This window comes from Vicugna pacos, chromosome 23, assembly GCF_048564905.1.
Source record: "Vicugna pacos chromosome 23, VicPac4, whole genome shotgun sequence".
Lineage (NCBI taxonomy): Eukaryota > Metazoa > Chordata > Mammalia > Artiodactyla > Camelidae > Vicugna > Vicugna pacos.
The window spans coordinates 15,062,663-15,089,271 of NC_133009.1; the positions used below are offsets into that span (position 1 = coordinate 15,062,663).

The following is a 26,609-nucleotide window of genomic DNA, read 5'->3' on the forward strand; positions in this document are numbered from 1 at the left end:
CCACATCCCACACCCCGACCTGGAACGAGGGGGTTGGAGCCTGGCGTGCCACATAGTGTGAGTGCGAATATAAGGAGGGGGCAGGGTTAGTGGAAGGGGCCGAGAGGAGAGGCAGCAGGTGAACCCAAGGGCCGAGCCCTTCAGGCGGGGAGGCGGCTTGAGGGGGACTTTGGGAAAGGCCGGGGAGACGCAGGCGAAGGTTGGGCTCGGAGTGGGTGCTGAGAGGCGAGCCCAGGCGGTGAACAGGGAGGGGGGAGAGGCGAGGGGGAGGGAGTTCCGAAAGGAGGGAAAGGAGCTGGCGAGGGGCGAGAGGAACAAGCCTGGAAGGGAGAGCGGCGGCGGGCGGCCGAGCTGTGGGCAGGAGGGCGCCCGGCGCGCCGAGACCCTGCCACCCCCACCCCTATCCTCATCCCCACCTCCGCCCCCGGGGCACCGAGGGCTCTGCCGGGGAGACGCACAAAGACATGCGAAGAGGGGCTGAGCGAGGCTCGAGCACAAAGACGCCGGGGCGCACGGCCGCTCGGGCTGCACCCACCGCCCCCGCGCCGCGCCGCGCCGGGGCCGGGCCAGCGCGGAGCCCGGGGCGGAGCGCGCGGCGGCGGCGGCGGCTGCGGGCCCGAGCGGGACCCGGGTCGCCCGCGCTCTCCGGGTGACCCGGGCCCGGCCGCAGGCGCGCGCGGGGGCGGCGGCGCCCCAGCCCAACTTGGCCTCGGCCTCGCCCTCTGCCCAGCCCGCCGGTGTCCCCTCCTTTCCGCGATTCCGTTTCTTCTCACGCTCCCCCCACCCTCCCTCCCGCGTCCAGCCCCGCTCTTCCCACCTTGTAAAACAAAGCCGGGGAAAATGCCTGCCCGTGCAGCTCGGAGCGTGCAGCCCGTCTCTGAATAAGAAGTGAGTACAATGGCGTGTTTGTAAAAGCTTCAAGTCCGTCTTTTTCAAAAAAAAAAAAAAACACCATTTTGAATGCTGCATGCCTCATGCTTCCCAGCGCCTCGCGGGAGAGACCCGGCTATACAGCAGGAGGTGAGACCCCCCTCCCCGCGGGTGCCCCCCTCCCCACCTCCCGCCGCGCGCTTTCCGCCGCAGCCAGTCCCGGGAGGGCTGTAAATGTCCAGCTGGCAGCAGTCGGACGTTTTCCACCTTCATTTCCCGTCCAGGGTGTTGGGTCATAATCTGGGGTTGGAGACAGACCTATCCCCGGATCCTCTCCTGGCTGCTTCTCCCCACTCTCCCGCTGGTGCCTAGGGATTTTGCATCTGCCTTGGGTATGGGTTTGGGACACTTGGAGGAGTTTCCGAAGGAGGAGGAGGGTCAGCTCTTGGGAGTAGCCGACAGGCAGGACGCATGGTGACCCTGGTCACACTTGTTGCCCGTTGCGTGGTGGGATAGTCAGTGGTGCTGAAGAAAGCTCATATCTCCTGGTATTGAGTCGCCAGTTGTGGCCGGGAGCGTAGAAGACATACCTGGATGAAGATTAGAGACCAGGATTAAGAGGAGGCTGTGATGTGCTGGGGGCAGAGAAGGGAGGTAGTGATGATGCTGAGTGTGTGTGGAAGGGGTGAATCTTTGACTCTGTGTTCTAAGGAGCTTCTCTTCAGGATCATGCATCAAACGACCAGGAGATGGAAACCCAGAGGATTCCCATGTTAGACCGAGAGGAAAGGCTGTTTTTTAATTTGGTATTTCACCAGTTTCTGCCCATTCTGTCTGCCAGATGTGCAACACACACACACACACACACACACACACACACACACACACATCTACTAATTAAAAAATAAAGCAATAGCTCTGAAGAATTGAACTCCATCAGGAAATATATTAGCTTAATATACACACACAGACTCACACACACAAACACACAATCTTTAAAAGAAAAAAAACCTGTCCCCTTTCCCCAAAAGCATGTACTGATAATATCTTAGTTTGGCATTGCATTTTAGGATTGGGATTTGGGAGCATGGAGGTAAACAGTCTTGGTGTTTTCCAGTTCTACAGATTAGAAACCATTGATGTGAAAAATCAGAAATATGAGAGAGCACAGAGAACCGGGAAGGAAAGGCTTAGAAAGCTTCCTTCAGAGAGAGAATGTGGAGCTTCTCTGTGATTCTCTGTTGTTTTTATTCCAAAGATAGCTTAATTTTAGATTATGACCTTTATTTTTCATTCAGACTCACTAAGCAGCTTGGAAGTGGGGTGGGGTGGCTAGACAGCAGATGACAGTGATTTTAACTGTTATCAGCAGTTCTGTTAAAAAGGTTTTAAAAATTAAAACATTAAACACATATCCAGTGCTAATTTTGAATGAAGTCCCCATTATGAATATCACAGGTTAAAGGTGTGGGGCTTTATTTGGAGCCGGGGACTGTAACAGGAGGGAAGCTGTGCACACCTGTAGACGGCAGGCTCAGCCATAGGAAACTGCAGAAACGATCTGTGCATATGTAGAACCTCTACTTGGAGCCGGGGGTACAGTTACCTCATCTCTGACTCTGACTTCCATCTCTTCAGAGTCAGAACCATTCAGAGTTTGGCTGATTGAGGAGCCCTCCGTTATCTGCCATCATTGTACAATACTCAGGTCTGATGCTCCCCATAGCTTTGTTTGCAAAGCTTCCTTCCGATGGGCAATAGGAGATCTATTTCATGAACTCCCACTGTGGTAGTCCAACATTTAACTCCCAGTGGTCGTCAAGAGGGCAAGGTCTGCAGCCACGTGAAAATGGACACTCTTTATTCCCTTCTTATTTTCAAGTAATTTCAGGTTCCTGTAGGGTATTTGGGTGCAATTTCTGAGGGATTTCTTATATACTTACCTAAAAATGTCTTTTTCATTAAGTTATTTTATTAAACTTGTATCATATACACTAGAGTAATTTTACTTATATCTATAGCAATTATGAATGTGAAATTGATGATTCTGGTTGGATTGGCAATTTTTTTTAAGTCCCCCATTTTCAGCCATTCTATTACCCCTTTTGGTTCAATGTTGCCTTTCCAATCAGATACTCTATTGTAGATGGCTCATTTTCCCCTTAGGAAGTAGAAGTCTAGTATCTCTTGAATTTCCTGAGAAGAAATCCATTAATGATATTTTTGAACAGCTGAGATGAATAATAAATGGATTTAGAGTCACCTTAGAGTATAAGGGAATTTGTAAGAGAACACATAAATCCACTCTAATGGAGCAATTAGCTTTGTACAGAGCATGTAGGGTCTAAGGTGTGAGAGAAGGTTTTAAATTTTTTTTTTTTTGATAATGTCCACTGTTGAAATGGAAGGAGCTTGTCATCTCTTGGCTGCATCTAGGATTGTGCCAGAATGCGTAGCGATACTTTTGTTTTCTTTTTAAAGATGTCAGAGATTAAATAACAAAATACAGAGAATGCTTACACATGAGCCCGTTTTGGAGGATAGCAAAAAGAAATGACTGAGTTATTGAGTGGTTTATTTGCCATCCTATTTTACCAGAAAATTGCTAATGTTTTACTTTGAGCAACAATGTTTGGATCTCAAATTCACTTACAATACAATTTCTTTATTATAATGAATTTCAAAATAAAAATAGGTAATGTTCTTCACATCTATTGTTTGTGATATCGAATGTCAAGTTCTTGAGAACAAGAATAATCCATTATTAGTCTTCTTTATGAGCATTCAGATACCTAGTTTAGTACTCTCAACTCTTCAGAGCTCTGTAAATGTGCTGACTAGCATGTTGGACAGACAGAAATTTTGAAATTAATTAAGAAGACCTCAGGCATGCTTTTATTTTATTTTATTTTAAGTTTCTTGATCTGCTTCCTGTTTTTTTCCTCCCATCTGAAACCCCAATAGCAGCAGAGAGCTAAGACCCAGCCCCTCTTCCTTGAACCCATGTATGTGGTCCTGGCTGCGATCTAGTGGGAGCCCTTTGGGGTTTGGCTCCAGAGCTTCCACCAGGGGAGCAAGCGGAATTGAGTCAGCCTTTGCTGACCCCTTCACGAAGCCGAGCCATTCCCCCTCTTACCTCCTCCAACCTAACCTTCATTTCTGTTGTTGTCAGTGGCGGCACCCGACTTGCTGGATCCTAAGTCTGCCGCTCAGAACTCCAAACCGAGGCTCTCGTTTTCCACGAAACCCACAGTGCTTGCTTCCCGGGTGGAGAGTGACACGACCATTAATGTTATGAAATGGAAGACGGTCTCCACGATTTTCCTGGTGGTTGTCCTCTATCTGATCATCGGCGCCACCGTGTTCAAAGCATTGGAGCAGCCTCACGAGATTTCTCAGAGGACCACCATTGTGATCCAGAAGCAAACGTTCATTTCCCAGCACTCCTGTGTCAATTCGACTGAGCTGGACGAACTCATCCAGGTAATGGCCCCCAGGAGTTGTTACTCGTTGGCTCTTTGGGGAAAGACAAGTAAGAGTAAGAGACGATAACACAATACAAAGCCCCCTGATCTGCTTGTGGGGGTCCAGTCCACTTTTGTCCTCTTTCCCACAGTTTCTTTTTCTCCAAATGGCGCCCCCTCCCTCTTTTCTTACTTTGCCGTCTTTTCTTCTCCTTCCCCTTTATTTTTCCCTCTTGCTGTTCCTTCTCATCCTCTTCTACTCTTGAGTTTCTGTTTCTTTCCTATTGTCTCCCCACTTTCTTTTCCTTTGCCTTGTCTTAGACCTACCAGTGGACACTTGTGAACTTGGGGTTACCTTGCTGGAGGCCCCCACGGTTAGAGAACCATTGCCGACTAAGAAACTTCGCTGTGGCAAATGAGGGGAAAATAGAGGGCAGAAAAAGTGCAGTAAACATGGCAGTGGCCACGTAAGATAGAAAAGACGTGTTTGTGGTGTGACCCTCTTAAGGTGGGTACCCCTCCCAGTTAACAAGCTGTGGCACACGTCTTTAATCTAGCCGAAGTATGACTCTGATAACTGCCTTTTTTAGGTGTGTAGGGAGAAGTGATTAGTCATTGCCACTCTAGACACCAACTAAAAGCAATTTACTACTACACAGAAAAATGGAGTTTTTGAATAAAAACTAATTTAGTTTTAATTTACTCTATAATAGCAGAACAGTATCCTTAAGGAAAAACACTTTTTAAAAAAAGCTAATCCCAAAATGATTTAAAAATTTCAGTTAGGCTCCTTGGTGATGGCTGTATTTTTGTTGTGGATTTCTTTTTGTTCAAAACAATTCATTGGTCAAACCAAGACTCTTGGTCAAGGAGAAAGCCCTAGAACTTTCTTTCAAGGAGAGATGAGACTGATTGTTGAAAGCATTTTAATTGTACACATTCATCTTCCTATCAAGCCTACTTCTCTTACCTGGTGTAAGTCAAATTGGATTGAAGATCATCTGATTTTCATCAACTGAGCAGATTCTTTCTCATCTTGTACTTGGTTTTGCATCATTTGAATGAGTTGGAATAGTTCTTGTTCTAAGACCTTCCCTTTCTAGTTTCCTCTTGCCAGGGGTCCCCAAATGCTACTTCTGTCCTCCCTCTGTTTACAGAGTTACGCGTACAAGTTCTCGATCAAGTTTTATTGAAAGCTGTGGAAGCTAGACTTCTTCGATCCTCATTTAGCTCCTACCATATTCAGACACTTCTGTATCTCATCTATTTGACTGAAATTTTGAAAAGGCTCTTCAGATACTTAGATACTGAATTCTCTACTATAATGGAAGGTGGTGGTGCCATTTTCAGTATTGACAGTGAGCCTGCCAACTCATATTGGTCCAGCCACCCCATTGCCTGTTCCTGCGTGAGATCCCTTCCACTTCACTCTCCATTTGTGCACAGAGTCCTTAGAGGTACTACAATCTTTGAATAATTCCCACTTCTCTTGGGTTTTAGAAGGAGAGCTCTAGGGTATTTAGGTGGAGGGAGCATGGAGGAGTAGTAAAAGCCTGAACTTTGGGATCAGATAGGATGTTTTAAACTCCATTTGAGTATTTTACTGGAGTTGTCATCTTGAGCACGTAATTTTCCACTCTGAGCCTTAAAGGATCTATCCGGAATGAGGAAAGAATACCCATCAAATCAGGTTGCTGTGAGGGGTAGAGAAATAGTCCCCGTAAGGCATTTGGGTTCTCGTGAAGTGTGAGGTTTGTTTGCTGTGATGTTTTTCCCTCCCCCCTTACCTCTTTCCTGGGTGGAGCATCTAATTCAAGTAGTTGCAGTCTTACCTTTCAAAGTGAGGTCGTTGGTTTTAGGCAGGGAAAAAAAGAAGTCACATTGTTTTTGGAATGAACACGAACGGAGCTCAAAATATGACCTGATTTTTTTCTTTCTGCTCTACCCAGACAATCCATTTTAGCTTTATTAGTATTTACTGCTGACTGAGTATTTTTGCTTCTTAAAAAAATCTTCAGGATTTTTGTGCTTATTCAGTGTTTTTAAATGCAGAGTTTGCCTCATTTATTGTCGTATCACTGACCCTATGGTTTTAATAAATTATTTTTTTTTCTCTTTGAGTATAATTTCTTCTAATAAAAGAAATCTTTTTCATGGCATGGCTCCAAGATCAATATCATTGTTTAATTAGGGAGGCAGGCAAATTAGCCAGTAATCACGTGTTAGAATTACATCTCATTTGTATGATTCCCTCAGATTTCCACATGTATTTCCCATGTTTAGTCTCCCTTTTAATCCTCCCTTAAGACTTCATGAGCAGGTATATTAGGCAGTAATATCACAGTGTTAAGGATGAGGAAGCCAAGACACAGAAAGTCCCAGTGACTTACCCCAAGTAGTATTATGAGGATGAGAGTTTGGGTCTTCAGAATCTTGGTTTGGCTTCATTCCTCGGGGTCTCTGTTCTTTCAGGGCTCAACTTTTTTCAGAGCTGAGGAGGAAAGAGTCAGAGAAGTTGAAAGTTCAGTCCTAGTGTTGGCGGAGGAGGAATTCTGGATTCCGTGTGAACAGCAGGGAAGGAGGAGGAAGTGGGTAGTCAGACAGTAAGGCCATCGTCAAGTACGGTTCATCTAATCTGGCCTCACGCTATTAATTATACCTCTGGGTGGGCGATGGTAACTTCATTCCGTGCTGTGGTTGTGTCTCAGGGTGATGGGGTGTGGGTAGGCTTGCAAGGCGTGGGGGTTGCTACGGGGAGGGACAGGGAAATGGAGTATTGACGCACCTTAGAGTGACTTCCTCTTATGTTACCGAGTGCCAGTATGTGTGTTCCGTCAAAGTGCTGTTTTTGACAAAGGCCCTCTGAGGCAAGATGGAGGAGGAGGGGCAGAGGTATCAAGACAAAGAGATCTTTTCTGGGCTGAAATATTTGGAAAACGTTGATTTTCAACTTCCGTTACATTTAAGTTAGTGTGACATCAATACGGAAAAATATATGGAAACACTTTTAAGTTTCAAACGTCATGAATACCAGTAACAACAGACAAAATTTAATGAGCACTTACTATGTGCAAGGCACTGTTCTAACCCTTTACATGTAATGAATGTCTCACTTAATTCTCTTAAACAACCCTGTAAGGTAAGTGCCTTATTATCTCTATTTAACTTATGTGGAAACTGAGGCAGAGGGAGCTCATTTTCCGAAAAAGGTGGCATGCACTGTTATTCAGACCTAAACGGACAGACTCCAGAGCTTATATCTTCAGTTCCTATATTTTCTGCCTCTAAAAAAAATTTAATAAACATTAAAGTTTGCTGGAATGTTCCCTATTATTCTGTGTATTAGACTGTAATGAATATTGAATTATAGTCCCATGTACAGAGTGATTTATGTTACATAACATCGCTCTCTCCATATACATGGAGAGTATAGTACCTGGGTTTTAATATTCTTTTTGGACATCACTTTCTGGTTTTCTCCTCGTTGAATGTGGTGACCCAGGAGAGGCACAGTCATACTGGATGTACCTGGTTTCCATCTAGTTATTTCCATGTTTGCTGAATCAATTCTGAGATTAGGAAATAGGGCAGAAACCTATGATCTGTATTATACATTGATAATAAAAACATCTCATGGGAGACTTGGCTTTTGTTTTTTTCATTTGAGCTCTGCCTCCCTACCCCCCTACCCTCTGTCAGGAACAGGGGGAAGGTATTCTGTCTGCTTTTTGGGTGAAGAAATGGACATATCTGACAAGGGCATGTGGCGGCCTGGGGTCTAGGTCTTTGGAAACTTCCTGCTGAGGGGATTCTGTTCTCTGCACTGCTCCCTCTTCTCAGTTTTGTTTTTACTGCTTCCTTCAGTGGCATTTATTGAGCACTTCCAAAGTGTTGCCCTTTGGGCTGGGCATTGAGCCAAGTAAAACGATGGGAAGAACATGGCTGCTTGGAAGACACCCTCTCAGTCAGAGTGAAGTGGGGGAGACGGCTATAAACTTAGTTGTAATAGAACTACTTGCAGATTGGAGCCGGATCACATGAGGGAGAATTCACCACCTAAAGAGAGTTGGGAAGACACAGAAGAAGAGGTGAAAGGATTTTAAATGTGGACTCAGAGCTCCGTAGGGGAAGATGTGGGAATCAGTGGATGTTCTAGGCAGAGGGCACAGTGTCACTGAGGTATCTGGGTGTCGGGGCAGGGTCAGAGCAAGTCTGGCAGAGCAGAGCAAGGCCTGTTGTTCCACACGAGGGAGGGGGCTTTATCCGAGGCCCGTTCTCCTCCCCCTGGAGTAGATGTGCCGTTGAGGGCAGTTGGTTGTGTACCAGGGGATACCTGGGGCTTCCTGCCTTCCTAGAATGCTGATGAACTAGGCTTTTTTAAAAAAAAGAAAACCATTGGTTTTATATTAATTCTATCATCATTCATTCATTCATTCAAAAATATTTACTGAATTCCTGCTTCTTGTGCACTGTCCCAGGCACTGAAGTATAGGAGAGAATAAAACAGGTGAAAATTCTCGCCCTCAACAAGCTCACATCCTACTGGGGGAAGGTAGGGTGTTAGATCGAGATCAGTCTCAGGAGGAAAAACAAAGTAGTGAAGAGGGGTAGGAAATGTCGGAGGCTATTGGTGATTAATTTTAGATACGGTCACTGAAGAAGCTTCACTGATGAGGTGACTTTTAAGTAAAGGGAGTGAGGGAATTAGCCAAGGGGCTCTCTGGGGGATAACACTCAGGAGAGGGCTTAGCATCTCCCTGAGACGAGAGCATCCCCTGCAGGCAGAGGGGCAGCAGGGATGCTGGGAGGAGGGAGTGGTAGAAGGCGACGGCAGGCCGGTGATGAGGACCACGTTCTGTATGTAGGGCCTGGTAAGTTACACTCAGGAATTGGACTTTTTGGTACAGATGAGAGTCATGTTCTGGCTTATGTTTCACCAGGACCACTCTGGCTGCTGAGCTGAGAATAGACTGGAGGAGGCCATGGGCAGAAACAGAGGGAGCAGTTATGAGGCTGTCCGGGTGATGGATCAGGGAGGCTAGAACTAAGGTGACAGCTGGGAAGGTTGTGAGATAGGGTCAGGCTCTGCATGTGTTTTGGAAGGGAAGCCAAGGAGACTTTACTGATGGGCAAGACGGGCAGGGCAAAGGTGAGGCATCAAAGATTTTTGTCCTAATGAACTAAAAGAATATAGCCCCCATTTTTCTGAGACTGGGGAAGCATGCAGGAGGAGCTGGATTGGGGATAATGTCAGGAGCTTAGAGCAACTGCACTAGTAGTGTCTGTTAGACAGACTTCAGTTGTTGAAGAAGATTCAGAGGACCCCAGATAACAGTGCTTATAGATCTATAGTGTCATGCAGGAAAATGGTGCAGTGTGAAAACAGCACCCCCAAATAAAGATCTGCTGCACAGGCTAGGGTCACACCACAGCACGGGGGCTGGAGAGGCCGGAAGCCAGCTGCCGTTGTCCCCCTCTGTAAGGCCATGCCAGGACATTCTGGTTTGAATCAAGAACCACCAACGTGTGCACAGAACTCCACAGGGCCAGGGAGCCAAAAATAGGATCTCGGCTAGAGTTTCTGATATCCTGCTGGTTGCACAGGCATTTTCTTGCTCTGTAACCAATCTCAGTGGCAGAACTTCTAGGAGTCTCTCTGAGACCAGGTGCAAACCGTCCATCACACTGTTGTCAATAAATAATGCCAACAAGCTGGTGTTAACCTCCGTGAAGCTCCTCGGGCCATGGTTACAAAACAACACTCTTGGTCAGCATGTCTCATGCCTTTACCAGGGGACAGTGCTGTGTGGGCGCTTTAGTACAACAGCCCAGGCCAAGTCCAGGCCAGCGTGGCCATGTTAACTTTGAGATGCCTGGGAAGACTCCCCCCACCCGCCGCCGCCAGGGTAGCTGTTGATCAGGATGCTGGAGATGTGAGTTTGGGCTTCCAGGAAGGGGTCAGGCTGAAGATACAGACTGGGAGGTCATCATTACACAGAAAGCTTTTAAAGTCAAGACGTTGGACAAAGTCACCTGGACAATGAGTGCAGGTTGAGCCGAGCGGAGATTCTTGAATGATCCCAGGAACGCTTCACCATGGAGAGGTTGCTACAGAGTAGAATCCAGAATTCACATGAATTTCAAGGATTTCAAGGACATTCCTCTCATTTTAGCAAACTGTTTCACCCTATGCCCCCAGACCTCTGAAGTTTTCATTTTTCTTTGCTGTTAGGGACCCTTTAAAAGAAACATTTAAAAAGTATGTCTCTAGGCATGGGAGCCACCGAAGGTGTTTGAATAGGGGAGCTCAATTATGTTTTTGATGATGGCTCGCAGCTCTCTTAACGGCAAAGGGGACGGCTTGGCGTATGAAGTGTGTGCTTAGAGCTGACTGTACGTGGCAGTGAGTGATACTATGTGATTCTGTACACAGTGGGTGGGCAGCTATTCTTCTAGTTTGTATAAGCACCTAGATATGTTAAATATTTGGCTTCAGTTTCGGAAAGTGCATATTCGTCTTTTATCATTTAATTTATGGACACAATATCATGTTGTCTAGAGAGCATCGGAAGAGGCTATCTTTTCTTCTCGGTGATTTTACTCTTCTTGTTCAACTTTTTGGACCTAAATTTAGACGTTAGGAACACAGTTCTAAGCAAAAAACAGCCTGAAAAATGTTTAAACATCCCATAAATACTTTAGGTCCTTTGGGTTGATCTCTGGAAGAAACACTTTTGGACAGCATAGTGTGTAAATTTCTAAGTAGCCTGGATTATTTTACCAGATTATCTAGGAGCCATTTAAAGGACTGGGCTTGGAGGGTGAGAATTATTTCGGAGTGCTGCTTTCAAAGATACAAGAGGAAATTAGGTATCAAGGATGATCTCGAAGCCTTGAAGAAAACCTTGTCAGTTTCTGATTTTCCTAGGTCTCGCTCACAAACTCCTTTCTTAGTGGAATAACATGTTTGCCTCCTCTTCCTGCCCCTATCTTCAAGCTGTCTTGACTTTCAGAGTGAAAGAATTTAAATGGAAAGGCTTTTTTCACGTGTAAGTACATCAAGTAATAATTGAGATACTTTCATTCGCTGTTTCCTAATTATACTTAGGTTTTTATTATGACACATAAAAGAAGCTTTTCAGAAAATGATTTTATCTCCAAAGGCTGTATGAAGATTAACTAGTTAATATTGGTAAAAAATTAGTAAAGTGCTATATGACTGTTATATATCAATAACATATCACCCAAACTGATGTGATTAAAAAGGAATTTTATTTGATAGCTGAAATAGTTATCTGAGACTGAGAGAAGTTATTCTGCATATACACTGTAATACATGTTAAAATGTTTTTTGGCTGACAATTTCTTTGGTCTAAACTAAAAACATGACTTCAATGTACAACTCAGTCAAATAGGATGAGAGTGAAGTTTGACTAGTGTAGATCTGTCAATAGCAATGATGACGATGGCTCTAAAATTCTTAGAGTTGTACAGTCCGCGTTTGCCTTATATCATACATTGGCATACCATTTTGCATGGTAAGGTACATTATGTTGTTTAATTCCCGCATCCCTTGACATGTGTATTTTAATTCATATTTGTAAAATGAGGAAACTGAGGCGCAGACAGATTAAGTACCTTGATTAGATCATTTCCTGTGACTCCATCTCCAGGGCCTTTCCCGTAGATAGTTACACAGGAATGTGTGCACCACGATGTCTAGTGATAGTCAGCACCCAGAGAATGTTTAGCCCAAGGCTGTATCTTTTTACAGGTACTTTCATGTGTATTCTCTTTTGCTTGGTCAGGAAACAGAGAGGTTATTCTTCACCACCCCCCTTTTGTAGACAGGGAAACGGAGGCACAGAATGTTTGACCCCGGGTTACTCAGCCCTTTCTGGCTTGAGATGCTGAAAGTGGCACAGAGGCATCCAGAATTAGAGCTGCCGTTCAGGTGACTGTGAGGCTTGTTTCCACTCTACCAAAAGTCTCTTTAGAAGCAACTTTTTTGTTGTTGTTGTGTTTCCTCACCCTGGGCTCCCCTTTTGTCTAACCCTACAAACTAAATCAGATTTCTGACTTGTGCACCGAGGACACACTTCATTACATGTGGCTGTTGCGTCTGTGCGCCCCACACTGTACTAACGAAGTTCAGCAGCAGCAGGTGTGGCAGGTCTGTCAATGTGGGAGGAAAATATATACTCATGGAAAACTACACTACAATTATAAGGCCACAAGTGAGCAACTGAAATATGATGCTGAAACGTGTGTGGTTGGGTGCTAGTCGTGCTGAAGCACAACCAGGTACGGGAAGTTGGGAAAGGCGATTTAAAGCTGGAGGATGCTTACCTGGAAGGCAGAGGTGGACAGGGCTGGGGAGAGGAGGAGCAGAGGGAAATAGTGGCAAGAAGGCACTAAATTAACATTCTGTCTGCAGGATTACAGGACTTTTACCCCTTTCTTTGTTTCAGACATTCACAAAGTATTAATAATATACAAAATCCAGATGCTACAAGAAGATACAAAGAAAAAAGTAACATCTAAAGTCCTTCCCCTAGAGTTGGCTGAGACCTTTCTTTAGGCATATATACACAGATGGAATAGACTGAGGCTGTTTGTGTGTTTGTGTGTGAGTTTGTGTTTCTGTGTACACACACATATGTGCAAATGTCCACACAGTTTTACACACACGGGATCACATATGCATGCTACTTTGCTATATCCATTTTTTGCTCTTCATTGTGTAAGGGATGATTCAGAAGTATTCCAAGTCTTCCTCTTAGAGATTGTCTGAAGGGTTTTGACATAGAGGACCTGACACAGAAGGCTGCCACTCCCCAGGTCCCTTGTGGTGGTGGTGTAGGGCAACCTCACACAGACACCGTTGCTGGTAGAGCAGCTCTGAGGATCCTTACAACATGGGCCATTTTGAATTCACATGTGTTTTATAGGCTACATAGACATAAACTGGTATATCATGTTTTTAAGAAAGTGGAGCCCAAATCCAGTAGACCTTCAAACAGAAAGCCTCTCTATCAGATGAGTGATGTTTTCAAGATGCAAAACCTTGATTTCACAGTGTTCAGTGCGGCACGAAGTCGCATGTCAGCGTCGTTCTAGGACATGCTCTTTTTCCTTAACACTTCCATCTTTAACGTTGCATCAGCAAAGGTAGTGCTTGGCTTTGGGTCTTTTGATTGCAGAGGCTGGATCATTAGAGAAATTAAGGCAGGATAAAAAACTCAATGTCTGAGTAGCCTTTGTCTTTGAGCCCTGCTTGCATCTGAATAGCAAACAGATAATTAACGGATCCACTGAGAAGGAAGGGGCTTTCACGTAAAAACGTGTTTATAAAGACCACATCTGTAGTTATTAAGAAGAGTTATCTTAGCCTGTGGATAGTTGTACAATGTAAGCAATTATGTATTTATGGATTGACTGAAAATATGGTGGTAGTAAGAGAAGTGCTTTGGTGAGGCATGTAAGAGGATGCTAGACAAGTTTGGTAGTGAAGTAAAGATTCTTAAATTGAGAGCTGTGGGTCTCTTCTCAGGTGAGGACTTACAGATGTGGTCCTCTCTCTCCCCTTCCCCTGCCTCCCTTCCTCTCTCTCTTTCCTCCTTTTCTTTTCCCTTACCTTTCTTTTTTCTTTTTTCTCATTTTTAAACAGCTATTCTGTTATCAGCCATCCCTCCTTCCTTGTGGTGAATTTTTAACAAGAAGAATATTTTGGGGGCAGCATCTGAAATTGCATAATTTTCTTGCTCTCTGCTACCTTTTTCAGTTTACACCTTACGCTTCAGTTACACACTTAAGACCAAGACCTCACACGGTTGTTTTTCTTTCTGACCATGTTCTCCAGTGGACGGTGGTAGATGAACTTTAACGAAAGTTCTCCAGGGGGTGTCAGTGCCTTTGTGACCGTTGGTTAGAATTGCGGAGATTATTGCGTAACTCTTTTAAAGTGAAGTTTAGAATTGGAGGAGAGGTAAAACGTTTAAATTCCCTTGTGGTCCTTTGGTCCAAGTGGTTCAAAGTTTCCTTAATAAGTAACGTATAGAAGAAATCAAAGTACTGACTGAGGAGTTCGAGTACAGAGTATTGAAGAGTATAGCAGAGTAGACGCTGTGGTGTTGCAAAAAGAAGAGATGTTTTCATTTCAGGAAATGAATGATGGTTCCTTTCCGCCATTCACCTGGGATCCTCTGTTCTAAACACAGAAATAGCCCCATTCACTCCTGTTTTCTTACTTACTTAGTATTCACATAGGTTAGGTTACATCCTTTTTCATTAAGAGGATGAGATGATATTTTCTACCTTCCTCTACTATTTCCCTGCCTTTCATTTTTTTTAGCATTTGAATGTCTTGGCTGAATCAAGAATAGTAGTTCACCTATGAAAACAAAAGTGTGTATGTATATGCGTGACTGGGACATTGTGCTGCACGCCAGAAACTGACACATTGTAACTGACTCTACTTCAATAATTAAAAAAAAAAAAGAATAGTAGTTCATCCAGCTTAGTATTTCTTACTCTTAACTCTCGTACCAAGGAACATTTAAAAACAGTGGTATTATTGCCTTTATGAAACAGCTTTAAAAGGGGCAACTGTACCCTGTGCATCATGACATTATGAAAAATCTGTCATGTATCTAATATTCATAAGCTTAATTTAGCTAAGCTGTACGAATTTAACCACATTTCAGCCTGTACCTGCTCTTGAGATGTGTCTTACATTCTACTCAATAAGGTTCATTATGATCATTATGATCTTTTATACAATTACATCCTTAATTTTAAGCCATATAATGAGTGAATTTTGCGAACAAAGTCATGTAATTCCCTTCTAAAGACAGGGACATTGTCTTTTCTTATCTTTATCCCCTACCACACCTAGAATTCATTCTCACTCAGCTCTGTATGCTTTTGTAATCCGTGATGGCGTGTGTCTTGAGTCTTTGCCTTTCTAGTCGTCTTGTTTTTACATTTCTTCCTTAGTACTTACTGCATCTCCTTGATTATTTTCCTCATCCTTTTTTGAACTGCTTTCTGCTCAGTTAGCACTTTGGTAAGTGTCCATCAGAGCTGTGGGCAGTATCCCAGAAGAGGAGGAATCATGATATAGCACAAGAGTGGCTTTCTGTTTTAATTCTTTCTCTGTCCTTTTTTTTTTTTTCTGTTGCATCTCTGGCATTGCCTAGTGTTTTGTACATTGGCCTTGCAGAATGATGTCCTCAGGCAAAGAATTGCAGGGACTCTTGTGGCTTCTTCTAGGTTACAGAAAAAACTATTTGAAAAGAGTGGCCTGGGTGGTTTTCTTCCAAAGCCATTAGTTTTCACTTGACAGAGGTGAGCCTCAACTCTCATTTGTGTGTCTCTTTACCCAGACTGGTGAGATTTTTTAAAATTTAATTGAACATTGGGCATTTCATAATCTTAGAGATCATGGCGGTATTTCCATACTTTGCTATTTCCCTTTTTAGTGTAAAATTAAAGCATTGCAGAACAGATACCTAGATTTGCATTCATCCCTTCAAATATGTGTTTATTATATCTACATTTTTGAACAATTAGAACCTTTTATTTTAGACCTATAACCAAACATACCCGTTTTTACAAAGAACCAATTTTTCTCAGTCTTTAGTGGATAGTCTTCTTTTTATGACTTCTCACATTTTGCTAATTAACTTTTCTCTGTGTCCTCACGTACTTGCTTATAATAGCTGTTTGATTGACAAAGCATACTTACTTTCTGTATGCAGAACTGCTCTGTTTCCCCCCTGTGATTAGTTAACTTGCATATGTGATCAAAAATACTCTTCGCTTTCACTCTGTTTTGCTTTTAGTTTTTCTCAGAAAACTCCAGTTTATTTAGAATTTGTTATGTGTAAGTGAGAACACCATTTAGTGTATAATTAGTCCTCAGTCTATAGAATGTTAAATGAAAGGGCCAATATTTGCAGGCTGCTGAGCTAAAAAGTGTGTTTTTTTTAGAGATACCTAAGGAATCAAAATTTACCAGAAGCTAGTAGAAGTAAAATGTGTTCTCTGGTGATGGAGCAATGAAAGGAACTTTGAGAACTAGGTAAAGCAGTGAATGACAGTGCTGTGCAAAGGGGAAGACTCTCAGCAGGCACCACGTGACCACGTGGATTGCAGTGATACACGTTTAAGGAAAAAGAGCCTTTAATTCTTAAATTTTCCATTTTTAGGATCCTGATGTAGTTTCCCGGCTGTCGTAAAGTTCCTTCTCTACAGTTACGCATCTGTTCGTATTTTGCTAAAACTCACTTAGAGGAAGATCGGGAGTCATCAAAAACTCATAATAGCTAAAACAGAACATGTTCTTTTTGAGCAAATGAAAAATTCTCCTTTCCTGTCACTATTACTCATATACTGTAGAGGGTGATTTGAAAACAGTTGATTAAGTGACAGATAGAATAAAATGAACTCCTCTCTCCTTGGGCGTCACGTGCGCTCAGTACAAGAGTGATACGGATGGTACCAGGGAGGCAGATGCTGAGATTTATGGGTGAAGAGACACTGGTTTGTGTCCATTTGGACATTTCGGTGTTAACCCAGAGAGCAAAGGAACCTCACTTCTCCTCCATATCTGAAGAGGGGTCCTTAGGGAGGTTTTGTGGGAACCCAAGAGTCACCACACCGTGAGTCTCAGGTGCTGTGTGTGTTTTCCCAACAGGGTAACAGCGTGGTCAGGATTCACCGACAGATTTCCAAGCCAGGCAAGCCCAAATGCACTGGAAAGAAGCATAGTTATTAGACGGACTTAGAGTTCTTACATTTTATTTTTCAGGAGGAATAAAGGGAAGGTCTTATTTTCTTTAAAATAGCCATGGAGATGCATGCAAATTATGTTCTTTAACAGGCAGCATGTTTTCGTGTTGCAGCATCTCAGATGATCAGGATCCTGATGTTTCTTCAGCAAAGAAGAAACTAGTGAATATGGCAGAGATCTTCTTAGCTTTGCCTTTAAAACTCGCTCTGGTGATTGTGTTTTTTTCCGGTAAAATAGAAATTACAATGTTAATTACATATCAGTCCATAGAGAAATGTAAAGATTGCTGGCTGCGGTTCTGAAGTCCCTGTTGCATGAGGCAGGGGTTGGTGAAGGTTTCTCCCAACACCTGTTTTAGTCTTCCTTCTCAGAGGGCGAGGAAGGCTGCTGCTGTTTTCCATTTGTGCCGGTCCGTACACAAATCAAGTGCATGGCAAAAATGGAGACATTTATTCCCAGTTTTTAATGAAATAAAATTTTATAAGGCAAAATTACATTTTGATAAGTCAAAAATAACTTACAACTCATCCAGGGAAAAAGAGAATTGATTTGCAGCATAGTTTTGAGAATCAGAACTTTTTAGACATTTAGGCACACACTGAACATCCTGAGTTCTCTTTCTGAATCCTCACCCAGAAATATTTTTGCATTTATCTATCATGTTCAGATAGCATAGCAGCTCTGACAGAGACCTGGGGGTCAGACAGTATAAAGATCTACTCATCTAAAGGAAGAAGTGGTTTAAATGAGCATTCATTCATTTATTCGTTCTGCATGTAATTTTTTTTGCTTTTTTTATTGACATCTAGTCAGTTTACAATATTGTGTCACTTTCTGGTGTACAGCATAATGTTTCAGTCATATTTTTTAAAAGGTGTTGTTTTAAGCAAGGGGCATAATCAAAATAGAACTATACTGACAGACAGACTGTCAGAGTCCTGAACAAGATAATTTCATGAAGTGCGAATACTGTGAAGACTAAAGAACGACCCAATGAGACGGACTGATGGAGGCAAGATTCCTCTGAAAGGGCTGTGTTTAGACAAGTTTTCTCTGAGATGGTGACATTGGGATGAGATTGAATGAGGGAGAGTCAGTCACGTAAAGAGATCTTGGGGGAAGTGTTCCAGTAGGCAGCAAAGACAAAAGGGAGAGTGTCTGAGTGTGTCCTAGGACACGTGCAAACACTGGTGTGGTCGGGCCATCATTCATGGTATGAGAGAAGCAGGCCAAAGACCTATATAAGCCTTGATAAGTGGCCTAGGTTTTATGTGCAATGGAAATCAACCAACAGGAAATTTAGAAAGAAACAAACAGATAATCATATCGTAATTGTGCTAGGCAAATAATACAGTGATTTGTTAGACGAATTAGATAAAATCAAATTAGAAATACTGGAGAAATTTTAATGAAAGTTGATTTTGTGAAGAATTTTAAATAAGGAGAACCAAGAGGAGACAAAACAGGGCTTGTAGGAGAAGACAATGCCCTTTAGGAAGACACGCTTGAGGGTGATGGTCCTGGTAATGTGTGCAGTTTGGGGGAAGGTATGGGGTGAGGGGAGATGACTCTGAAGCTGAAACTAGAGATCTAAGCTTATGTGTCTGAGATTGATTGAGAAGAAGATGGTTCAGTGAGCACAGATAATTGCTAGGTGATTTACATGGGCTCTGTGGGACAGAAACCCTTTATTTTATTTTTATTTTCTCAAAATGCATTCTAATATCTGTTTTAGTATGTAAGATGTATATTTTATAGCCTTTAAAAGTTTTATTTTAAACCTTCCACAATATTGATATTTCTGGGCATGTTACAGCTTACACGCTACCATAAATAATTCTGTAATTACTTTTTCTTGGTAAATATCGATTGCCTTTTTTTCTCTCTGATTAACAAGTTCCCAAGCTTCACACCAGTTTTCATTTCTGGAAGATGTTTTATTGGGTGATGACATTTGGCTCTTGATTTGAGCAGGCCTGAAAATCTATTTTGTGAGGCTAGTTTTAAATAATTTAGTTTAATTAAAATTGTAAATAATCTTATTTACAATGAGGATATCATTCCTGAAGCATTTTTTTTTCTTGGACTGTCATACAGTGCTATTATGCAAAAATAATACAAAAAGTATTTTTTTGATAGGACAAGACTTTGTGCTTTATTTTCCATTACTCAGTACCTCACAGCTTTATTTCTTGATCCATGGAGAGCTTGTGTGTGTATTTGCGTATCTCTCTGTTTTATCCCCTGTGATTCTTCCCTCATACAGGATTTAATTACTTCACATAGTCTTCTTAATAGGGACCTAACAAGATTTCTTTCTTGAGGGAAAAAAAAAATCCAACTTAATCTCATATATAAACCAAGCTGGGATATTTGTCTTTGAGTCTCAAAGAAAATGCAAAGTGCAAGCAAAAGTGGTAACTACATCTGAAAGGCAGGGAATTTCTGAAAAGCGTCAGCAAATTTTATCATAATGTATTTTGAATTAATTGCGTGCAACTTTTTAAGGAATAAGCTCATTGAATTTGGAAGTTGGAATCTACACTGCCTCGACAAACTCTGTCATATTAGAGCTAGGAAAATACGCAGCTCAATAATTTTCCTAAGAGCATGCTACCAGTTATTGACAGAACTACACCAGATCTATGACTTCTAATTCCCCAAACTTCTGCCCCCACCTCCCAATTTCACCTTTTTCTTTTATAAGTATCAGCATCTTCCTAGGATCAGAGCTGTTATTCTAAGATGTTTCATTCTGTCGAAATAAGTAATCCAGATATTTTATTCTTTGCCCTCCAGAGCTACAGTCTGCATGTAGTCCACATACCCAGACACATCTGACTCATTATTTTGCTTCTATCCATTTCTTGCTGCCTCTCAGAATGAATGAATGAATGAATGAATGAATGAATTTTTAAAATCTCAGAATTTTACAATTATGGGGAATCCTCCTGAATCTTGAGAAAAATTGAAGTTGGAAATGTCCTTTTGAAACTTCTTGCCACCAAAATGCCAGATAAATTTATAAAATGAATTTTTAAAAGGGGTTAATCATTTTAATTAAAGGATGATAAATCAAAATGAACTAGGAAAGAAGTGAAACAACTTGGAATTTTTAAAATCTATCTGATAAATGAATGAAAATTCCATGAATTTTTACATGTTAAGTGAATATTTATTGAATGCCTATTATGTACCTGGCACTATGTGAGACTGTGGGTTTTTTCCTCTCAAAATTGGGTGTTATAGTACATATTATTTTATATCCTTACTGTCTCACTTTGCAATATATTATGAATATATATCTATATATTTAAATACAGATTTATGAAAGCCTTTTTAATGGCTTTTATCTATAACATTTTATAGCTGTATTATAGTCTTTTAAAACTACTCTCCTATATCAAGGACTTAATCTTTTATTATTATTTTTTTTTTACTATGGTAAAAAACACATAGCATGAGATCTATCCTGTTAACAAATTTTAAGTGTAAAGTACAGTATTGCTAACTGTAAAAACAATGCTATACAGATCTTTTGAACTTTTTCATCTTGCATAACTGAGGTTCTACATCCACTGAAAAGCAGTTGCACATTTCCCTTCCCCTAGTCCCTGGCAACCACCATTCTACTTTGTGCTTCTGTGAGTTTGACTGCTTTCGATAGCATATGTAAATGGAATCATGACATATTTCTCCTTCTGTGACTGGCTTACTTCACTTAGCATAGTGTTCTCAAGGTTTATCGAAGTTATAGTGTGTGACAGGGATGTCTTTCTTTTTTAAGGCTGTGTAATCTTCCATTATGTGTATATGTGTGTGTGTGTGTGTGTGTGTGTATCTCACATTTTTCTTTATCCATTCATTCGTTGATTGACATTCTGCATGATCAGATCTGCTGCTGAATCCTTCTAGAAAATTTCCCAGTTCCGTTATTGTATTCTTCAGCTCCAGAATTTCTGCTTCTTTTTTATATTTTCTGTCTTTTTATGAATATTCTTATTTTGTTCATGTGTTGCTTTCCTGAGCTCACTGATCATCTTTATGATAGTTATTCTGTATTCCTTAGGTAATTCATACACCTTTGTTTCTTTGGTGTTTGTTTTTAGAGATTTGTGTTCTCCCTTTGAGCCATGCTTCCCTGTTTCTTTGTGTATGGTGTAACTTTGTGTGGTGATCTACCCGTTTGAAAAAACAGCCACCTTTCTCAAGTCTTTACACTCATTATGTTCAGGGAAAGACTTTCACCAGTCTTCCCAGCAAGAGATTCTGTGGGCCTCTCAAACCTTTTCTGTGGATTTATCTTCTCTGTACTTATGCATATAAATTCCCAATTAGGTGTATTTGCCTGTTTCTTTTTTTGGGAGCTTGTAATCTTTTGCTGTTTCTGGTGTCTGTGTGTATCACTGCAGCTTTTCTAGAGCTACTGCAAGCCTCCCAGGTCTCTTTTATTCTCAGTGTCCCCAGAGTTTCTAGAGTATGCAGCATCCTGTCGGTGCTTTGAGTTGGATGAGATAGAAAACAGTCTTTTGGGTAGTCGCCCCAAAAGCCAGAGTGTTAGAACCATGCTCTGCTCTTCTCTGTCCCTCTGAGGGAGAGATTTTTGAGCTGTAACAGCCTCTGTCTTCTGTACCATGGTTCCTCTGGTGCAGAAGCAGGCTGCCCAGCTCAGTTTGGTTCTCAGTGTCCCCTCGCATCTAGAGTGTGCTGAGACCCATACATGCTCTAAGACAGGCAAGGCAGCTACCTGTGCATTGGGTGGTACCTCAAAACCCCAGAACATTAGATGCATATTCCAGTTTCTTTCCCTACAAGAAGAAGTGAGGGGCTGGGTTTTCTCCCAGCTGCATCACACTGAACTGGAGGGAGGACTATGGCAAATAAGACCGTTGAAGTTTTCACCAGCTTCAGTGTGGTTGGTTTCATGCTCACTTGAGGTTTAGGAGTCCCTTAACTGATTTCTGCATTTCTCACTAAGGGAATTGGTCTGTGTGTTGTTCAGTTGGTATCTCTGTAGCAGGGGGAGGGCCTAGTGATTCCTATTTCTCCATCTTGCTGATGTCACCGCCCTTGAGGCTGTGGGCTTTAAAGCCATGAGCAACCCAAGAAAGGTTCTTATAATTATAGAAACAATGAATAAGTAAACTGATAAAAACATAAGGTAATTCCAAATTAAAAAAACACAGTACTAAGTGTTTTGAAAAAATAAAAAAATATATAGTTTGTGTGATAGAGAGTCACTGCCTGGGCTAAGTAAATTGGCAATTCAGGGAATTCAGACATTTTAGCATGAATCTGGAAGGTAATATATAGGTATGCATAGACATGTGAATAACTGAGGGAAGGCATTCCAGGGAGAGAGGAAAGCAAAAGCCCAGGGGTAGGCACATTCTTGGCAGGTGGTTAGAAGGGATGACTGAAGAGGACACTTACATGAAAAAAGGCTAGAAGAGTAACAGGCTGAGCTCTTGCAGGGCCTTGCACATCAGTGTAAGGGGCCTCGGATTACTCAGAGTGAGTCGCAGGACCATGAACGAACTTTGAGCAGATCAAGGACTTAACAGGATCACTGCGGCTGCCCTGTGAGGAATAGAACATAGGTGGGCAAAGTTGGGATTCCTCCAGGAGAGTCCGGGAGGGCTATGTTGGTGGCCTGGATGAGAACTGAAGCACTGAATGTGATGAGATGTGATCAAATTGGGATATTTTGAGGGTAGAGCTAGGGGAATCTGATGTGACGTGTGAGAGAAAGAAGTAAAGAATGATTCATAGATTTGGGGCCTGAAAAACTGGAAAAATAAAGTTGCCAACTATTGAGATGGGAAAAACTCAGGTGGCACGGTTTCAGGGAGGAGCTTTAGGAGTTCAGTTTGGCACATTATTGGTTTGAGTTGCCTTCCAGACATCCAAGCAGGGAACAGTCCAGGATGAAGGACACATTTGGGGGTTACATTGCTATTTAAAGTCTTGAGTTTAAATGAAATCACTTAGGAGTGTGGACAGATTGAGAACAGAACCATGGGCTCAAAGGTGAGGGGGATGAGACAGCCATCAGGGAGACTGGAGGAGAGCTAGAGGTGGTGTTCTCTGAGCCAAGTGAAGACATGTTGCCATGTGGGAGAGATTAGCAGTGTCAACTGCTACCGCAAAGTCTTACTCTCTTTACCATGACCTGTACTATGCAATTAGCATCTAGCCCGTCAGCTCATGACAGTGATTTTATGTGCCCTTAGAAATCAGTAAGCACAACATATACCACAAATAATTCTTGAGCAGTTAGCATTACACTAAGCATACAGGCCATATGTGACGCAAAGATACAAGACAAGGCCTGATGATCATTTGGGACACGTTATATACATGTGGACAAACTAAACAAGATGTTCACCCCACTTCAAACTTATGAATTGATTCTTTTTTTAAAAAATTCATTGATACATGTATTTATTATTTGGAACTTCCAAAGTGTTATCACATAGGAACAGTATTATGAATGATAACTATGTCCAAAGCTAGGCAACCAAAGCTGTGATGCAGCTAAACTCTAACACCAAAAAAAGAAAAAAAAAAAGTCTCTAACAAACGGTAACACCAAGACTTGTAACTGGTTTTCCTGGTTACTTTATTATTGTTTTTACTTACTTTGGCCTAGTGATCCATTTAACCTCTCTATGCGTCAGCTTTTGTGGAAGATAAATTATAAGTATCTGATGCCTGTCAAAGGATACCATACTGATAGTGATCACAGAGTTATTTTTATGAGATGGTGAAGCACCTTGGGTCTTGCACTACTGGTTCCAAATAGTTAACTAAAGGAGAAGCAGCTGTCAGAGGACACTCAATAGATGCACAGCAGGTAATTAAAAACGAAAAAGGAAGTTCAAGTGTATTAAATCATCTGACGCCAGCACTGTTGCCCCGCCACGCCGCCTCTGGGTCGTCAGGATGCTGCATGTTGCTGTACTGTGATTTTTCATTTCTCTCTCTTTCTCTGCCCAGTTTAAACATTCTACCTTGCTCGTTCCACCAGTATAAGCACATTCTTGGTTTGAGGGAGTTTGCAGGCAGAAGTGACACTCACTAAGGATGTTTGGCCCACATTGGTACCTCTGCAGGCAGTAGACCCATCCTCTGCTTAAGACTGTCCTGCTAAACATCATCTTCATGCTCTGGGCCTCTGAGCAGAGGAGACCCTGCAGTCTCGGGCTTATCGTGTGGATTTGGGGGCGTCTTCCCTTTCGTAGGTTGCTGTGCTCTGAAATGCCCTTGGGATTGGTATCCTTGTGTGAAAGGAGGTGAACAATACTGCACATGTGAATGACTAATGGAGAAAACATGAGGACAGGTGCCAGGCTCGTTTTCAGTGCTGATGGTTGTGGTGTGACACTCAAGTCAGGCTGAGAAGTGCCCGAGGGAGGGGTTTAATTGCATATTTGTGCAGTCACTACTGGACAGGTGTCAAAGGGTAGCTCAGTCATTCCAGTTGGCTTGAAAAAGTATAAGAAATTCCATCAGGTTTCTATTTCTCAACAGAATGGATTTCAACCAGTTCAGATTTGCTATAACTGGTGAGTGTATGGGTATGTAATTGAGAAAGATAGGGAAACTTCGAGAAATGCCAAGACACTAAGACAAGATGGGTGTGAATCACTACATTTTGAGAAATTATTCATATATTATTTTTTCTGTCTTGATTTGGTGACATAAAGAGCCAAGAAGTATAAACATATGAAGCAATTTTGCAGGACTTTCTTTTCTCTCCATAATGTTAGCAAGTCATTAGTAGATTTACTCTGCAGTGTCTTAAGAAATTTTACCTGGAACCCAAAAGCACAGAAATTTCTTGTAAGCTGATTGATGGCAGTGAGTCAGTGCAGCTGAAGTGAGAAATACATAAATTTTACAGGACCTGAGACAAAGGAACTATCGGAGTATTGCGATGTTTTAGTGCTGTGATAATTGCCTTTATTGGTGACTAATTTGGCATGTGGGAAGTTTGGTTTATTCTAATACAAGTTGGGTTAACTGATTACTTTTGTTGGTTGTACGTGTGTGTGCAGAACCTCCAATTTTCAATCCTTGTCATTATCTCTTAGTTACATATTCAGGAAAGGCAGGGAAAAAAATTCATTTGTGTTTAAAACCTATAATAAAAAAAGATTGCCTTTCTGTGGAAACTTGAACAGTTTCCCTGTTTCCCCTGTGATTACTCTTATGTAGGCATAAAGTACTTTTTTTGTTTAAACTTGTGTCTGTAATGGAAATATATGCTTAAGTGAATTGGAAAATCAAATGAGTAGAGACCAGTGATGTTCTATTGAAAAAGACAACAGAATCTCCAAATTTGAGAATTCTATGGATGCATGAAATTAACAGAATGAAACTCCCTTTGTTCCATTTTGGGCTGTTTTTTCTCTCATCAGTTTAGAACTTCAAACCTTAAAAAACAGAGCATGAATAAATATTGGATAGTGTGGTGTGTCTGGGAAACTGGTGTAAAAATATTGCCTAGATACTGTGTGTCCTTGATCTCGGTCTTCTGCCTGCTCAAATCCTATTTGAAGGATAACCTCTTTGAAAAGAACTTCCTAGATAGAGTGACTATAACTTGTATTAAGTTCCTACCTTGTTCTTCTAGGATTTTCTGTTATCTAAACAGCCTTCATCTTTTTCTCTTCTACTTGTCCTTTTCTTTCTTTCTGACTTCTTGTTCTATGTCCTTCTCGCTCCAAAATTTCCTTTTCTATTATTAACCTCTCCCTACCCCTAACTTATACTGAGATGAGGTGGAAGGGGGCCAGAGAGACAGAGATTAGTTTTCTGGTAGAATGTTAATACACCATATAATAATACGGAATTTAGGAAAACTCATGGAAAAATGCACAACTGGGGAAATGCATGTTTCAGTCTGCCTGCTTTGTATGTTTTTTTCAGAGTTGCAAGGACTCAAGAGTCTTGACTGTGTTTTTTCCATTTTGTACCACAGTGTCATTTCATGGGGCTCAAAGAATAACAGAATTTCAGTATTTCCAGTTTGGTTCTTGTCTGTTGTGTAAATTATCTCTATAGTCACCTTGCAAATGGTCACTTGAACTTGGATATGGTTATACAAATTCGCTTAATGATGGAGGAATGGTATGTGAACTGTGTTACGTGTAGCTACTCAGTGAGATATTGATAACTTCAAAATGCCTTGGAACATGCTTATGTTACATGAAAATAGTTGAAAGCAGATTTAATGATTATACCTATTAAAACCAAAAATTGAATATATGCATGTTGCAAAAAACTGTTTTAGGGACTGTGAGTGATTTTTTTTAATTCTTATTTTTCCAGATGTCCAGTAATATGTATATTACCTTTATGATTTAAAAAAATCTTCCAGAGTGGATGAAACAGGGAAGGCAAACCTCATATCCAGTGGTGTGCCTCTTGCTTCTGGCTACCATCCACCTCTGGCTCACTGTTTCCTACTTTGA

General features: G+C 41.8%; 2 protein-coding genes across 6 annotated transcripts in view; one reads left to right on the plus strand and one right to left on the minus strand.

Annotated features, from left to right (window-relative positions):
* Positions 1 to 140: 140 nt before the first annotated feature.
* On the minus strand, positions 141 to 976 carry LOC140688583 (uncharacterized). The gene is made up of 2 exons (XM_072948226.1): positions 972 to 976; positions 141 to 915 (listed from the first exon to the last, which is right to left on the minus strand). The coding sequence occupies exons 1-2, from the start codon at positions 974 to 976 to the stop codon at positions 141 to 143; spliced, it is 780 nt and encodes a 259-aa protein (XP_072804327.1).
* Positions 822 to 26,609, plus strand: part of KCNK2 (potassium two pore domain channel subfamily K member 2) — a 110,710-nt gene continuing 84,922 nt past the window's right edge. For 4 of the 5 annotated variants that reach the window (XM_031690031.2, XM_072948537.1, XM_072948536.1 and 1 more), the window contains exons 1-2: positions 829 to 1,020; positions 4,043 to 4,353. In XM_031690031.2, coding sequence (XP_031545891.1) covers positions 975 to 1,020; positions 4,043 to 4,353 — 357 coding nt within the window. In that variant the 5' untranslated portion in view covers positions 829 to 974. Of the gene's footprint in view, positions 1,021 to 4,042; positions 4,354 to 26,609 lie in introns of all 5 variants that reach the window. The other variant, XM_031690030.2, reaches the window with a different exon arrangement.